This window comes from Symsagittifera roscoffensis, chromosome 5 (assembly GCF_963678635.1).
Source record: "Symsagittifera roscoffensis chromosome 5, txSymRosc1.1, whole genome shotgun sequence".
Taxonomy (NCBI): Eukaryota; Metazoa; Xenacoelomorpha; order Acoela; family Convolutidae; genus Symsagittifera; species Symsagittifera roscoffensis.
The window spans coordinates 40,172,979-40,190,093 of NC_087066.1; the positions used below are offsets into that span (position 1 = coordinate 40,172,979).

At 34.1% G+C, this 17,115-nt stretch overlaps 1 protein-coding gene across 1 annotated transcript in view; it reads left to right on the plus strand.

Moving 5' to 3' along the window:
• The first annotated feature begins 10,423 nt into the window (after positions 1-10,423).
• Positions 10,424-17,115, plus strand: part of LOC134846729 (neuronal acetylcholine receptor subunit beta-2-like) — a 33,159-nt gene continuing 26,467 nt past the window's right edge. The window contains exon 1 of the mRNA XM_063864115.1: positions 10,424-11,057. Within this exon, the coding sequence (XP_063720185.1) occupies positions 10,797-11,057 (261 nt within the window). The 5' untranslated portion in view covers positions 10,424-10,796. The remainder of the gene's footprint in view (positions 11,058-17,115) is intronic.

Sequence of the window (17,115 nt, forward strand, 5' to 3'; positions counted from 1 at the left end):
ACGGCTAGTGGTGATCTGGTAGTACATTTGTACAAAATCAAGTAAGAGCAAAGTAAACGTTTGCTGATTTAGCTCATAACATTTGTATTTCCAGGTCGAAGTTGTGGTTTTGTTTTCGTACTTTCATAATCTCAATCAATCCAATTTGGAACCTGATTCTCGTAGCCCGCAACGCGGGTCAAATATCCAGACAAAGTGTAAGCATAATTCAAAACAAACTCAGAACAAACCCCAAACAAAGTCTGAACACAGACCCAGCCAAAGTTTATTCTTTTTCTTCCGATAGATTTTAAAAAAATGCTTGCCTAGATAAAAATACGCATGCTGCGAGTAAAAAATACATACAAATTTTTGAACATAGTCTGAAAAAATATCTTTGGTCTTTATGGACCCAAACAGGGGCGGATTTAGGGGGGGGGGGGGGGGGGGGGGTTGGACGCTCCCCCTTCCCTCTCAGAGAATCGACTCCCTGCCGACTCAAAGTCTCCGCCGACAAAGTCACCCAAACGATCCACTCAAAGTCTCCGCCGACAATTTGATATGACGGCTCGAACGAAAAAATTGCGCGCTTGCTCCGCTTCGGTCCGCTACGTGTAGAGGTATCTTGCCCGTGGAGGCGTAACGACTTTCATGCGTGCCGCTTAGCCTGTGCAATTAAAACAAGACTGCTCGTATCAGGGCGAGGCCCTGAATGTTCCGACTGCCTTTTAAGCTCTATGGGGCAGTAATAACTATATGTAATAAAATGAAATTTTTTTTCTTAAATTTGAGATTTTGGTTAGTTTAGAAGTCAAAAATGGCTAGTTAAAAAGTCGAAATTTGTCTGAAGAAAACAAAACCCAACCCGAGCACAAATATTCCATTACTTTCGTTACGTAAGCCGAAACAATAATTACTCAATTTGATGCGGTACGCATTAGGTTGAGTTTTAGTTGCAATGTGAGAAACAAACTCAGTTCTAATTGCGCTAATAGCCGCATACTAAGCGACGCACAAGCTAGAAGACCGGTTACCCTTTTCTTTGAATCAGACTTTGATAAAAGGCTAAGTAAATGTGCGTAGCAGCTCATCAAGGAAAAAATAAGTCTTATTTTGTGCAATTTCAAGCTAGCAAAATTATAATTCCTAAGTCTCTTGTTTGCAATATTTTCGAAAAGACATGCTTCTCACATTTGATATACTTGAGCTTGGTTGGAAAACGCTCATGGAGCTGATAAGTTTAAGGCATTTAAATTGGGTAAATTGAGACTTAGGGTGCGGTTGAAATGAAAGTTTTATGCTAAAGGTTCATTCGGAATTCTCAGAAAACATACAGGTTTTCTGTAGGTTTGTAGTAATCAATTTTGATAAAGACAGATATATTTCCAGGTTAGTAAGATAGCTTTAGGTGAATGCAAAAATTTGAAATTAAAGTTTTGGGCAAAAATTTAGGATGCATATTGCAGAAAAAGCGGAAATTTAAGAGAAACAATTGCTGGGTGAACATAGAGATCTAATTAGTATTTTTGAACAAAAACGCTCACCGCTACATACAAGATCCATCGTTAAATGACGATAGTATTAAAAACTTTCAAAATTTTTGTTATGAAGTATCATCGATGGCCAAAAAGAAAATTAAAAAGTCCTAAATTTTATGGGTAATAAAAACATATGAGCAAACATATGAGCAAATTGGTACTGCAAACATATATGAGCAAATTGAATGCTGGGGCGGAGGATCTTTGGGGGGTGGAGAAGGATTTTCACTTGATCCCTGATCAAAACTGTCACGCATGTTTTTTTCAAACTTTTTAAAGACGGCCTTGAAGAAATTATATTTTCTTGGCACTCACAAATTTTGGCCTGTCGGTGTCAAAAGAACCGACCAAAAAGGAACCAAACAAAAACAAGACTGCTCGTATCAGGGCGAAGCACTGAATGTTCCGACTGCCTTTTAAGGTTTTATGGAGCAGTAATAACATTAAAAAATTAAATGTAAGAAAAAATAAAATGAAATTTTTTTCTTCTAAAATTTGAAATATTTCATGAAAATCATCCCCCCACACGCCATATAAAGTACAAAACGATAGATTTCGCTCCTTGTAACAAATCAATTATGGAAAATAAGCTTCTTTCAACCAATTTGGAACGATTTGAAGACGGATTAACTCTCCGCTTACGCGTTAATAGCGCGAAATATATCGCGCGTTAATTGTCCCAAATTGGCCAAAATTGCAATCTTTAAACCCCCATAACTTTATAAAAAAATGATCACAGGTGAAATATCTTTTCAAATTTGAGCTCAGGACAACAACACCTTTTGAATAATATGAAAAAAATTCCGTCAAAAAAGGCTAGTTAAAAGGTCGAAATTTGTCTGAAGAAAAAAAAACCCACCCCGAGCTTAAATATTCCGTTACTTTCGTATCGAAAGTCGGATCAATATGTATGCTGCAAAAAAGCAATTGCTGCCATTCGCCATAATCTGGCTCCGCAGCGGCTGTTTTATAAACTTTAGAAAATAGAAATTAAATAAACTCGTGCCGTTATCCTTTCACAGTTCTCAAAAAAGATAACCGATTTGATTACAGCTTACAATTGACGCAAGAACTAGTGGTACAATTGGATCAATTGAGCACCCCTCCCCCTGTGATGATCAATTGAGTTCTCTACCCCTCAAGCAAAAACGGCAAAAGAACTAAAAAAGAAATTTTCAACGCTAGCAGGTGGTTGAAGTGTATATAGTTCGCAATCAATGGCCGGCTGAAGATTTTTTGATGTGTCGAGGAAAAATCTTTGAAAAAAAAATCTTTCTCTTTCATGTTTTTATGTTTTTTTTTTGTTTTAGCAATCTCTGGTTTGAGGTAAGCAAGTTACCAGGGTCAGTTTTCTCACCTCTGCGTAAATCAAAAAGAAATTTACTACATCCTAATATTGTATGTATTTGGACATTTTTTTTACAAACCAACTGTAAAAAGCCGGCTTAATATGTGAGTATTTTGGCACTTTTTTTAAGTCTGAATCTAAACTTTATAAAGGTTATAAACAGGTCTCAACTAGCTAGCTAGTGAGCTATCTTCCCCCGAGCCGATATGAGGGGATTATTCAAATGATCCAAAAAACATCTGATTTTGGCAGAAATTTTGAAACAATTCCTCTGAAATAAGCAACTCTGCAACTTAGCAGAGAAAATTAAATTTTGACGCACTGCTGCGGAGATAAACAAGCTTCTTTCGTAAAACAAAGCAAAAGTAAATATGTCTTTAACCTCCAATTACGAAAATTCAATTTTTTGCTGTGCTTGCGTTTGTTTACTCATATAAGCAAAATATAACAAGGGTAATTAGTTGCTGTGCAAGTAGCACAGAATGTTCCGACCGCAATCGTGAAAAAAAAAATACAATTTTTTTTAAATCTCCAAATTAGCGTCGCTTTTTCTGCGTGGTATGATTATAGAATTATGCGAACGCGTAGAAAATTTGTGAATTAGGTATGAAATACCACAACTGTTCTCAAAAAACAAATTAACAAAAAAATGAAAAAAAAAGTTTAGATATTTGGTCCAAAATAGATATTTGCAATAGGGGAGGGGGGATTCGTAACAAGGTACCGTACAGGAGAGAGAGAGAGAGAGATTCGTTACAGGGTACCATATGGGGGCGGGGGGGGGGGTGAATAGTTAACAAGATCCCAAAATTGCTACGAAAACAGATCCTGGTGAATATATTAGGGATTGATTTACCCGGGTAGAGTCAATTCATTAGTATAACGAACGCATGAGTCTTTTTGGTTAACCCCGCATATTTGATGAAAAACGGAAATGGAACTTTCAAAACATAGTTGGATCAAGTTTGCTGGAGTTCGCTGAATAATATAATACGGCATGCCGAAACCAACAATTTTATCTAAATTGTTTAGTCTCTATCTTTTTCCTACCTTCTTAGCGTTTTCTCTGCATAATTTTAACATTTGAGTCTAATGAGTCTTAGTTATCGCTTTAATTGCGTTTTTACAATTTTCGAGGTTGGTTCAAAACTGCAAGGATTCAGAGCACATTTCCGCCAAAAAAAAATCAATTTTGGAGGATATGAAAAATGTATTTGTTAGATATTTTTAGGTACCATGGGGGGAATAGTTAACAAGATCCTAAAAAAGCTATTCAGAATAAATTTGTTTCCGAGCGACAAATTTTGCCCGTTTATTTGAAATATTATGCGAAATTAGTTTTCCAAGGTAAAACGTTCCCGTTTTGAACATCTTACAAATGAATCCCATTTCTTAGAATTTTTTATAATTTTTATAAATTTCATTTTATTAGATAATGCAGAACCAATATGATTTTAAAATCGCTAACTTATTTGACTGTGTTCCCATACCTCAATTAGGGATAAAAATCAATTTTTGAAAATTTCTTTTTTTTCAAATTCATGCAATTAAAAAATATTCAGATGGTGGTAATTTCCGGAAAAAAAATTTTGCAATTTTTATAAACAACTCTCCTAGTTTTATATATTTAGCTGCTCAAAATTTTTTTGCAGACAATGAAACATCAATTTTGACGAATCATGTCATATGGTTTTGGACGTATGGTTGATCTTGTTATTTTGATCAATTCATATGGCGATTTGTTAAATTGAATTTTCGTTATTGTACCCTGCGACAGTTGAGAACTTTTCTACTGTTTACTTACAGAAAATTGTGGAAAAAGGTTTAAAAAATTTTGATTTTTTAGCAGGAAAAAATCCTATCTTACAACTTTCTTCTTTAAAAATCACCATCTTACAACCGACTTTTTTAAAGAAAAGTACCTATCTTGTAACTATTTTAGAGTCTAATTTTGTAAGAAGTTTTAACTGTCATAGAAAAATTTTAAGACTGCGAAATTTAGTCAACTCTGGAGGGTGGCGTGTCACGGAGCCGAATACCCGGATAGCCGAAAAATAAATTCGTTCCCGGATAGCCGAAAAACAAATTCGTTCCCGGATAGCCGAAAAATAAATTCGTTACCGGATGGCCGAAAAATAAATTCGTTCCCGGATAGGCGAAATTTTGGATCGACTCAACAATCACCCCCCACCCCCCCTTCTACCCCCTTACCCAATTCTTAATAGGGGGGAGGGGGAGAGATTCGTTACTAGGTACCATAAGGGGAATAGTTAAAGAGATCCTACAGACTTACTTAAAAACATTGTTTTCTTATTTAGGGTACCCCCTTTCTCTACCCCCCCCCCCCACACACACATACTTAGTCACATCATTCTTCTTTACCCTCCTCCCAATTACCCCCGTCCCCTACCCGCGTGTCGCCCATCATGCCCCCCCCCCCCTCCCGGCAAACAATAAAAACTATTATGGGCCCCCCAAAATGAGGGCCCCTAACCGAAAGTATAATCGATCGAATATAATGTTAATGCAGGGGAGGATCTAGGATTTTCTCGAGGAGGGGGGGGGGTGCAAATGTTTAAAAAACAGGCCAAAACGCCGTTTTTGGGATTTTTTGAAAAATTTTGACCAAAAATTGAATTTTTCAGCGCGTGCTCCCCTTCAAAATTTGCATATATTGAAAAATTTTAGGGTTTGTCGACCGAAAATTGATATCATAAAACATACCAAAGAGGGACCCTTTGGTTGCCGAGGGGGTCAAATCCCTGTAGAGGTCGGACTTTTGTTGTTAATTAATTCAATGAGAGTAAAAGTATTAGCCAATCAAATCTCTTAAAATTTTTGGAATTTTGTTAGCTAACAGGCTGCAAATTTTTGAAGCATTTTTTGTCCAATCACAACTTGTCTTAATTTATTGAAGAGTTTACTGATTTAATTTAATTAAAATGGGAGGTAATTAGTTGTTTTGGCTATCCGGGAATGCGGCTCCGTGGGTACGCACCCTCTGGAGGCTAGGGTAAAACTCTACGTAGGACACTTAAGGGGGAATTCAGCCCTACTTCCCCGATATCAGCCCTGTATTGTTTATTGAAAATGATCCAGAAATCGGTTATAACCGAAAAGACATTATTATGGAAAAAATATATAACAAACCGATCATCAAGAATAAGAAATCGAAAGAGAAGTTTCTCGCACAAAGACCGTAATTTATGTGTTAACATGGACTTTAACACAAGGGTTTTTTAAAAAAATTGGGCACAGGAAAATTAATTGTACAATTTTTTTTTGTAAAAAATTAATTTTCAGTAAATTATTTGTAAACTGCACAGTAGGAAATCATATAAAATAAATAAAGATTTTATCATGTACAGTACAACAAATGCAATTTTGTTTTGAAAACTTTAATTCCATTTGGTTGATATTGATTTATATATTTATGAATGTAACTTTATTTTACCACAAGGCGGCTTAGATAACGATCTGGTTGACTACATATGCGTCGTATCCTTGCATTGCAGTACATGTTAAAACACGCGTTGCGTCACAATTATTCCAGCTTGCAAAATTTATATTAAAAGAGCATATGCACGGAAAAAAAAACAGGAAGAGAATCTGAGAACTTCTTTAGCGATGTAAAATCACCTAAATGATAACTTCTAAATTAACCTGAGCTGACCCAAAATGAACTTTCTAAATATCTTTATTTTTGCGTTTAGAAATACAAGCTGAATTTTGAAATAATTTATACTCAGCTCAGCGAAAAAATCAATAGAGTCAGTTCTGCAAAAAGTCATTTTGATGAAAAAATCTTAAGAAAAAATTGTTTGCCAACCTTAAAATCAGCGAGGACTATTTATTGCCTAAACAGAGATAATATTCGCTCGAGATTAATTAATTGCTCCTACTTGGAAAAAGTGCTTTTATTTAAAAATCTTTCTCTATTATTTTTATCCTTGTTACTATTTTTAAGAGCTTTGAATTCATAAAGATCGGCGCATTTTCTCTCTATGACAATTTACTACAAATATATATTATCACGGCAAAACCAATAGATTTTTTATTGATTCTTAAAGGGTGTGGAGTTCGTCTACACAAAAAAAAAACTTGAATAAAAATTGAAAAAAGAAACTCAATGAGAAGTTTTTGCTCAGTATTTAAGTGAAGCATTCCATCTCAAACCTTTTGCGCACGACGGCCTGATTTTTTGCTACGTATTCGTATAGCAGTTAAAGCTAAATTTCAGTTTTTTATGGTAAATTGCTAGGCACTTTTTGCAAAGTTAAAACATGTCATCTCTTGAATCTATTCGGAGTATTTGAAATAAACAAAATTCTAATGGAAGCAGAAAAATATTTCATAAAAACAGTTATTGTTCCGATTTTTAAAACAAAAGTAACGAAATATTTGTGCACGGAGTGGGTTTTTTTCTTCAGACAAATTTCGACTTTTTGACTAGCCATTTTTGACTGAATTTTTCTTTTATCATTCGAAAGCTATTGTTGTCTTGAGCTTAAATTTGAAAAGATATTTCACCTGTGATTAGTTTTCAAAAAATTATGTGGGTTTAAAATTGCCATTTTTGACATTTTAGCCAAATTTGGGACAATTAACGAGCGATATATTTCGCGCTATTAACGCGTGAGCGGAGATTTAATCCGTCTTTGAAATCGTTCCAAATTGGTTCAAGGAAGTTTATATGCCACAATTGATTTGTTAATAGGAGCAAATTTTATCACTCTTTACTTAATATGGCGTGTGGGGGGATGTTTTTACAAAAAATTCCAAATTCTAAAAAAAAAATTAATTTTATTATTTACATTTAAATTTTTCATGTCATTAGTGCTCCATAGACCTTAAAAGGCAGTCAGAACATTCAGGGCTTCGCCTTGATACGAGCAGTCTTGTTTCAATTTGATTTACCAAAACATTTTTTTTCTTACACTATTCGTTTCTTAAAGAGTTTGCGTAACAATAAACCCAAACAAAGCCAAACAGAAAAGAAATTGAAATTTACAAAAAAAAATGTAAGAAAAAAAATAAAGAAATCTACCTTTTTAACTAAATTCTATATTAAAATTGGTAAAGTTTTTCTAGTTTGCTTTCCACAATATTAAATGCTAGCTCAGTTTTACAAAAAGCGTGTGAGGAGCATTCTAATTCTAAACAATCGGTCCAGTAAATCGACATATTTTTGGTTTAAAGTTTCCGATAAAAAAACAAAAGTTTTAAGGAAACCTAAAGAGAAAACTTACAAGGCTGTTTGTATCAAGTGAGATAACCTGAAATGCTTGACTCTATTTAAAACTCAATTAATTAAATATTTGATGTTCAAAAACTGATGAAGTTCTTAGTTAAATTCGCCATGTAAATCACCAATCGATGTTTTTTTGCGTCTAGTCTAAATAGATCAAATAACTTGCTTCAATTCAGTTTGAGCGGGTTCAATTCCATAGAAAAAACATAAGAAAAAAAGTTTAAAAATCATTTACAGAAAAAGAGATTATTTGTTCAAAATTTGAGCCAGTTTCTCGTTTGGTAGTTAAAACTTAAACTAAGCGTTGAAGTGCCTAATAAAATTATTCAAAAACAGATACATCTAAATATTTAGAGCAACAAGTTAAAATTTAAAAATAAAAAAAAGGAAAAAAAATTTCTCTCACAACAGCATAGTTTGAAATTTTGTCTCGAAGAAAAATCTTTGATTTTTATCTAGCTCTTTTGATGGTTTTTTGTTTTAACCCTGAAACTTATCAACTGCTTCGATGGTGTTTTGCTTACACTCTGAAACTGGTGAGCTGATCTCTAGAATTGAAAACACACTTCATTTGTAATCCAACTCTTCTTTTAATAAAATTTGAGAAAGTTTGCAAGGGTTCGAAAGGATTGCGGGGGATTCAAAATGTTTTACAAAAAAGTTTCCTGATTTTTGTTACCAGTTTTCTTTTGATGCATAGCGTAATCAGCAAGTTGAACTTGCTCAAAAACTATTCAAAATTGTTGAGCCAAGCTCTTAAAATAATACGAAATTGTTGAGCTATTTCGCCCAAATAACATGTTATTGAACGAGAAACTTTTTATTTGGTACTTGTTATAGCGTGTTGACGGGGATTTGCAGCAAAAACAATTTTCCGATATTTTTCAATGTATATGGGCAAACTTGTTGGGGCGACTATTTTCGAAGAAAATGACTGACTATTTGTGATCAGGTGGTTTTTTCTCCAGGCAAATGTCGATTTTTTAACTAACCATTTTTGACGGTTTTTTTTAATACCATTCAAAAAGTATTGTAGACTTGGGATCAAATTTAAAAAACACATTTTTCATTTGTATCATTTTTTGTAAAGTATTGTAGGTTTAAAGATTGCCAATTTAGCCAACTTGCGACATTTAACGGGCGATGTATTTCGCGCTATTAACGCATGAGCGGAGATTTACTTCGTCTTAGAAACTGTTTCAATTTGTTTTGATGTCGGCTCTATATCACATTGCAAAAATAGCGTCTGGGGATTTTGAATTTTCCGACTGCGTTTTCACTTCTTTGGAGTATTGGAAAACAAAATGGTTGATGAAACTTTCAAAAAAACTGAAAATTTTCAAAAGTTATTTTTGATGTTTTTTTTGAAAACTCCTACACGCTATGTATGGAACAAAGCGTCTTTTGTTTCGCATATAGCAAAGTAGACCAAAAAGCATGGCTCAATCCAATTTGAAACAATTTTTATTACGGATTAAATCTCCGCTTCCGCTTACGCGCCAAGACAATTTGGCTGATCTCAAAAGAAAATTCGCCCCCCACCCCCTCGAGAAACTCCTACATCCGCCCCTGGGTGTAGTCACGTCCGATTGGCTGCTTAGAGATGATTGCATTATCTTACGTATTTACCCATTGAAAATTTGCACCAAGAAATTATATTTTTGGCGTGGATTTCATGTTGAGTGTCAAAAACTTATTCGCCGTACAAAGTGGAGCACGCTCATGTGTTTTTATTTATAACCATACTGCATGATTGTTACATAAAACGTATTTACGCATTGAAACTTTGCACCCAGAAATTATATTTTTGGCGTGGGTTTCAGGTTGAGTGTCAAAAACTTACTCGCCGTACAAAGTGGAGCACGCTCATGTGTTTTTATTTATAACCATACTGCATGATTGTTACATAAAACGTATTTACGCATTGAAAATTTGCACCCAGAAATTATATTTTTTGGCGTGGATTTCATGCTGAGTGTCAAAAACTTATTCGCCGTACAAAGTGGAGCGCGCTCATGTGTTTTTAATTATAACCATACTGCATGATTGTTACATAAAACGTATTTACGCATTGAAACTTTGCACCCAGAAATTATATTTTTGGCGTGGGTTTCATGTTGAGTGTCAAAAACTTACTCGCCGTACAAAGTGGAGCACGCTCATGTGTTTTTATTTATAACCATACTGCATGATTGTTAAAGTAAATTTCTGGAGTGTTAAAAACTAAGCTGAAATATATATGTATTCATTGGCATAAAAAGAACAACGGTTCGTTGGAATGGAGAGATAAAACTGCTATATGGGGGATTAAGGAAGGATTTGTAAAACAGCGTGGATCACATTGAATTTCTGGACGGGGGCTCAATTGAAATTTGTTGGGTATGTGAATTTCTGATAGTCTTGGATTTACTTATACCACGAAGTCGGTTCATAGATTAGCTCTTTTATTGCCACGTTGAGAGCAAGTTTTGAGTTATCCTGCACTTATATTACTGCAAAATATATTTTTTTTTGAAAAAAAAAAATTTTCATGCGTTTTGTCCCGTTTCGGTATTTTGAAAGTTGCCATCAAAAATGTACCGACTCAAGACCGATTTCTTTGACAGGTTTTTCAGAGGAAAACAATAGCCAAAAATCCTAAAAACAACAAACACTCTTCTAAAATACGAAAAAAGCAGCTATGAAAATCAATCGGCGTGAACATAAAGCCTCTCTCCTTGTTCAATTTATTGTATTACTCACTGAAATTGCCCATGTTGTAAGTTACGACTCAGAGGAACAGTCTCTTCGCTCGGATGTGAGTATAGCCGTTGGAGGGTATGATGTGGACAGTCCGGACCAGGAGCGGAAGCTGATTGAGACCATGTTTACAGACTACAATAGATGGTCCAGACCCGTTCAGACACAGAGTGAAGTGGTGCACATCAGCCTAACATTATATGTAAGCTCACTTGACCTAACGTCTCATTGTAAGCTCACTTGGCCTAACTCCTTATCGTAATCTCACTCGGCCTACCTCTATTCCGTGAGTTCACTTGACCTGACTCTATTCGTAAGCTCACTTGGCATAACTCTATTCCGTGAGCTCAGTTCGCCTAACTCGATTAGTAACCGCATACTTTTTAAGGCTAGTTTTGTTGATTGGGGAAGAAACCGTTTTCAAGGTTTTTCATTTTTCATGCAAGAAAACCTTAACAGAAAGCAATTGCGTACCCGTAGACCATTTTTTAAAGAAAAGCGTTTGGTTGTATGTACCCAAAATTGTCTTTTTTTGCAATTTTTTTTTCAACAAAAAGCTCAATTTTTTTCCAAGGTTTGTTTTTATTTCACACAAAGTTAGGTATCACAGACACACGGTCAATGATTGAAAATATTAGAACTAACTTTTTGTAAATCAAAGTAAATCATATACACGCGACTCGCCAAAAAAATACGTTTTTTTATTAGATTAAATCTATATTCTCATCATTGTAAGCTAAGCTCGACTTATTTTTTCAGGTGATTTTTTATGATTTTTGACCAGAAAAAACCAAGAAGAAAGTAGCAAAATGTTCTATCTATAATCCGATCTTCTCTGCCAAAAATTTTTTTAAACTTCTCGACCTGAGTTTTTTTGTTTCTTTTCCCAAATAATCACTAAGCACAAACGGTTTTATTGTTTCAAAAGCATTTTGTTATTAGTCCAACAAGAATTCTCGTACATCAGGGCAAAGCCCTGAATAATTCGACTGCACTCTGAGGCCGACTAAAAGGCGTGGTAAAAGAACGCGTTTTACAAGAACGCAACTTTTCAAGAACCCAATGGTAAGACAACGCAATATATCGCGCGTTATTTACACGGTGTTCAAAGACACCAAAAATATCGCGCGTTATTTGCGTTCGTTTAAAACAAAGCAAATAACGGTGACAAAGAAAATGACACGAAATATAAGTATTTTGCATTTTCATCAAACGTCAGAACATTAACAAATGAGAACAATAAGGATAGCCGGTTGCTGTGCAATTAGCACAGAATGTTTCGACCACATTCTCAGAATTTTTTTTCAAGATAGTTTTTTTTCTTTTAGGTCCTGTGATGAAAGAGCTATATAAACGCGTAGAAAACTAGTGAGCTAGGCATAACGACTACAATCTATTCAAAATAATAAATAAACAAAAAAATGAAAAGAAAATGTTTTCAAAATTTTTTTTAATTTAAATTTTTTTTGCACTAAAAATCTCATTTTTTTTGCAAGAGAAGCGCTATATAAAGCATCCAAACTCCAATTTATTCAGTAAATTTATCAATTTTTAGCCTTAATTAGTAATTTTTTACATAACGAACGTTAATCGATCGCTTTACTCGCTTTAAAATAGACGAAATATGAGAAACATCACAGCGATTTCTCTCGACGGCGCTGTTTTTTTTTTGAAAATTCTATAATGACTTCCGAATCACGACTGAGAGGATTTTACTTTGTTATATTTTTCTACCCATCCCGATAATTATTTGTGGTACCTGATTTTGCGCGAAAATCAAAAAAAAACACACAAGTATACAAATTTCCTCCCCATTTTCAATGGTCGGAACAACTACATAAAAAGATGGCAAAACTGCGCTGCTCAACGTTATAAGGTGATGTTTTTGCTAAGGCGCTCTTGGATCGAATTTAAAGCAATCATTTTTATTTATCGCGAGCAAAAAGATTTCAACCCTTTCTGCTTTTTTTTCCGTCTTTTTTTTTGAAAATGTAACAAAATAGTTTTGCTCGGAGTTGTTTTTTTTCCTCCCGAAAAACGTCATCTTTATATCTGAAATTTTTTGACGAATTTTGAATCCGTCTATCAAAGAAAATTAATTATGCTAGGTGTGATTTTTTTATTAGTCAATTATTGGCGATCGAAAAAATAAAAATAAAGTTTTTTTAAAGCTCATTGAAGTTTTTGACTCAAATTTCAAATTTAGTAGAATTCTTTTCCAATATAAAATGCAAAATTCTGGGGTTTTAAAAATCGCTAACGCGTAGAAAATTAATGAGCTAGACATGAACGACTACAATTCTCTTCATGATAATAAATAATCAAAAAAATAAAAAATTGTTTTCAATTTTTTTTTAATTTAATTTTTTTTGCACTAAAAAACTCAAATTTTTTTTTGCAAGAAAAGCGCTATATAAATCATTTCAAAACTATAATTTATTAAGTAAAATTATCAATTTTTAGCCTCAATTATTAATTTTTATACATAACGAGGGTTAATCGATCGCTTTACTCGCTTGAAAATAGACAAAATATCAAAAGCTTCGCAAAGCGATTTCTCTCAACACCGCTGTTTTTTTTGAAAATTTTATAAGGAAGTCCAAATCACGACTAATTACACACATGTATACGAAGTTCACTCCCATTTTCAATGGTCGGAACAGTTCCATAAAAAGTCGGTAAAACTGCGCTGCTCAATTTCATAACCAGGCGATGTTTTTACTAATGCGCTCTTTGATCGAATTCAAAGCAATCATTTTTTTTATCGCGAGCAAAAAGATTTCAACGCTTTCTGCTTTTTTCCGTTTTTTTTAATGAAAAGTAACAAAACTGTTAGGCTCGGATTTTTTTCCTCCAGAAAACTTCATTTTTATATCTGAAAGAAGTTTTTGACGGGTTTTGAATCTGACTATCGAAGAATTATATTTATTTGTGGTACATGATTTTGCAGGGAAATACAAAATACACACATGTATACGAAATTCACCCCCATTTTCAATGATCGGAACAGTTCCATAAAAAGTCGGCAAAACTGCGCTGCTCAATTTCATAACCAGGCGATGTTTTTACTAATGCGCTCTTTGATCGAATTCAAATCAATCATTTTTTTATCGCGAGTAAAAAGGTTTCAACGCTTTCTGCTTTTTTCCGTCTTTTTTTCTAATGAAAAGTAACAAAACTGTTAGGCTCGGATTTTTTTTCCTCCAGAAAACTTCATTTTTATATCTGAAAGAAGTTTTTGACAGGTTTTGAATCTGACTATCGAAGAATAATAAATATGTTAGGTGTGATTTTTTTTATTTGGCAATTTTTGGCAATCGAAAAAGTAAAAATAAAGTTTTTTTTAAAACCCATTGAAAATTTAGACTCAAATTTCAAATTAAGAAGGTTTTTATCCAAATTAAAATGCAAATTTCTGGGGGTTTGAAAATTGCCAAATTGATCATCTTCTGGACTAAACTATGCACGCTTTGAAATTTTTTTTCTGAATGCTGAGAGCGTAACAAACGTTTTTTGTGGCGAATTATTTCGCGCTATAAAATCGTTGCAAATTGAGTTGAGGCTAGCTAATCGGTCTCAATAAATTCGTATGGCTCAATTTTAATATTTGGTGATGGCCCAATTTTATAGTTTTTCAATACTTTCTGTTAACAAAAACTATTCGTAATGACTAAAAGGACAGTCGGAAGAACATTTAGGGCTTCAACCTGTATACGAGCAGTCTTGTGTTTATATAAACCAAAACAGGCTGAGTTCGAATTTCACCCGTGATCTTTTTCCGTAAAAATAGGGAGACTTAAAGATAGCCAATTTGGGATGATTAACGCGCGATATACTTCAAACTATTAACCCGTAGGCGGACGCTTAATTCGTATTAGATTTGGTTCCAATGAAACACAGGCATGTTTTTTGGTCCATTTATTTCTGTGCATTTTATGAAATTTATCACTCCGCACTTTACAAAGCGTGTGGGGAATAGTTTTAAAAGATGGATTTAAAAAAAAAAAATTTCAAAGCAAACAATAATCTACTGACGTAAAATCAACAGATACAATCATTTTTGTTCATTTACCTTTCGAATGGCATGATTTTATCGCGTGGTACTGTCATAATTTAAAAAATCTAGATTTTTTTCAGCTTTGAAAGTCTGCATATATGATAACAAGTTCGCTCGAATCAGGGCTGAACCCTGAATATTCCCACCGCCCATTAATTTGTCTCGAATCGTTTTTGATGTATGCAATAATGACAAACTGAAAACTTTGAGCTGATAAAAAGAAAAAATTTAAATTTTGAGTCGTTTATGAAATTAATACGTCAATTAGCTTGCCTCAATTCAATTTGCAACCATTATGAGTGCGCATAAATTCCGACTCATAAATAATTCCCGCAGTGAAAAAAAATATCAAAGTATTATTCGATTAGCAATGCAGCACTTCGGTGAAGTACAAGCATACTCGCTTGGCAATCACAAGATTTCCGGATCAAAGACCATACGCAGTCAACTTTTCTAAAATTGGTCTGAATAAAAAAGTCACCCCGGGCGAATATATTCCTCTGTCTTTGAAAATCGAAACGAAACTTGGACGAAATTTTTTTTGGATGACTATTTGTAACGGTTGACTGTTGGTATTCGTAGTGTTGAGCGATAACTAGTAACGCAGACGTAAAAGTCGTAAAAGCTGGAGTTGACAAAAAATATATATAATTGAACACCTTAGAAACTTAACAGCAAAATGTTGCGGAAAAATAACAAAACTGTTTGTATCAGTGCGAAACCTTGAATGTTTCCGCTGCAATTTCATTCTTATGGACTATTCTTAAGTACAATGTTTGATGAAATTAAAAAAAAAATCAAAATTTGTTTCTGATGTTTTTTGAAATCCCCCCACGCTATGTAAAGCGACTTACTTTTGTTTCGCATATAGCAGAGTAATAAATAGACAAAAAAGCATGCCTCAATTCAATTTTTAACAATTTCTAGAACGGATTAAATCTCCGGTTACTCGTTATAGCTCATAATGTATCGGGCGTTAATTGTCCCAAGTTGGCCAAGTTTGCAATTTTTAAACGCCCATAATTTTACATAAGAACAATCACAGCTGAATGATCTTCATAATTTTGAGCTCAAAACAACACTACTTTCCGAATGGTTTGAGAAAAATTTTCAAAAATTGCTAGCTAAAAGTTTGTTTGGGGAAAAACTACCCGAGCACAAGTTTTCCATCATTTTCTTCAGAAGCCGTAACAATACTTCGACTGTTTTGATTGTTTTTGAGAATCTCATAAAATCAATTTCAAGCAATTTCTCATTTTGCCGTGCTCGATAGCTTTACTGCGGATCTAATCGGTACAGGCTTGTTTTTGGATAGGCTTCACTCCGGTCGCAAAAATTTGCTGCATTTGTGTGGTGTCGAGTGTGCAAAACTCATAGCCAATTGAGATCCAAGAGTTTTTTATCGCCTCTAACCAATCATAGTCCGTTTACGAACCGTCGCCTGTTACGAATCGTCGTCTCTTATGACTCGTCGTCTCTTACGACTCGTTGCCTCTTACAATCGTCGTCTCTTATACGATCTTTTTCCGTAAAAATATGGAGACTTAAAGGGATGATTAACGCGCGATATACTTCAAACTATTAACCCGTAGGCGGACGCTTAATCTGTATTAGAATTGGTTCTAATGAAACTCAGGCATGTTTTTTTGTCCTTTTATTTCTGTGCTTTTTCTGAAATTTATCACTCCGAACTTTACAAAGCGTGTGGGGAATAGTTTTAAAAGATGGATTTTTCGTAAAAAAATTTCAAAGAAAACAATAATCTACTGATGTAAAAACCAGTCAGTCAGAAAATCAACAGATACAATCATTTTTGTTCATTTACCTTTCGAATGGCCTGATTTTATCACGTGATACTGTTATAATTAGAAAAAATTCTAGATTTTTTTCAGCTTTGAAAGTCTGTATATATGATAAAAAGTTTGCTCGAATCAGGACTGAACCCTGAATATTCCCACCGCCCATTTATTTGTCTTGAATCGTTTTTGATATATGCAATATTGACACAATGAAAATTTTAAGCTGATAAAAAGAAAATTTTTAAATTTTGTGTCATTTATGAAATTAATACGTCAATTAGCTTGCCTCAATTCAATTTGGAACCATTATGAGTGCGCATAAATTCCGACTCATAAATAATTCCCGCAGTGAAACTAAATATCAAAGTATTTTTCCATTAGCAATGCAGCACTACGGTGAAGTG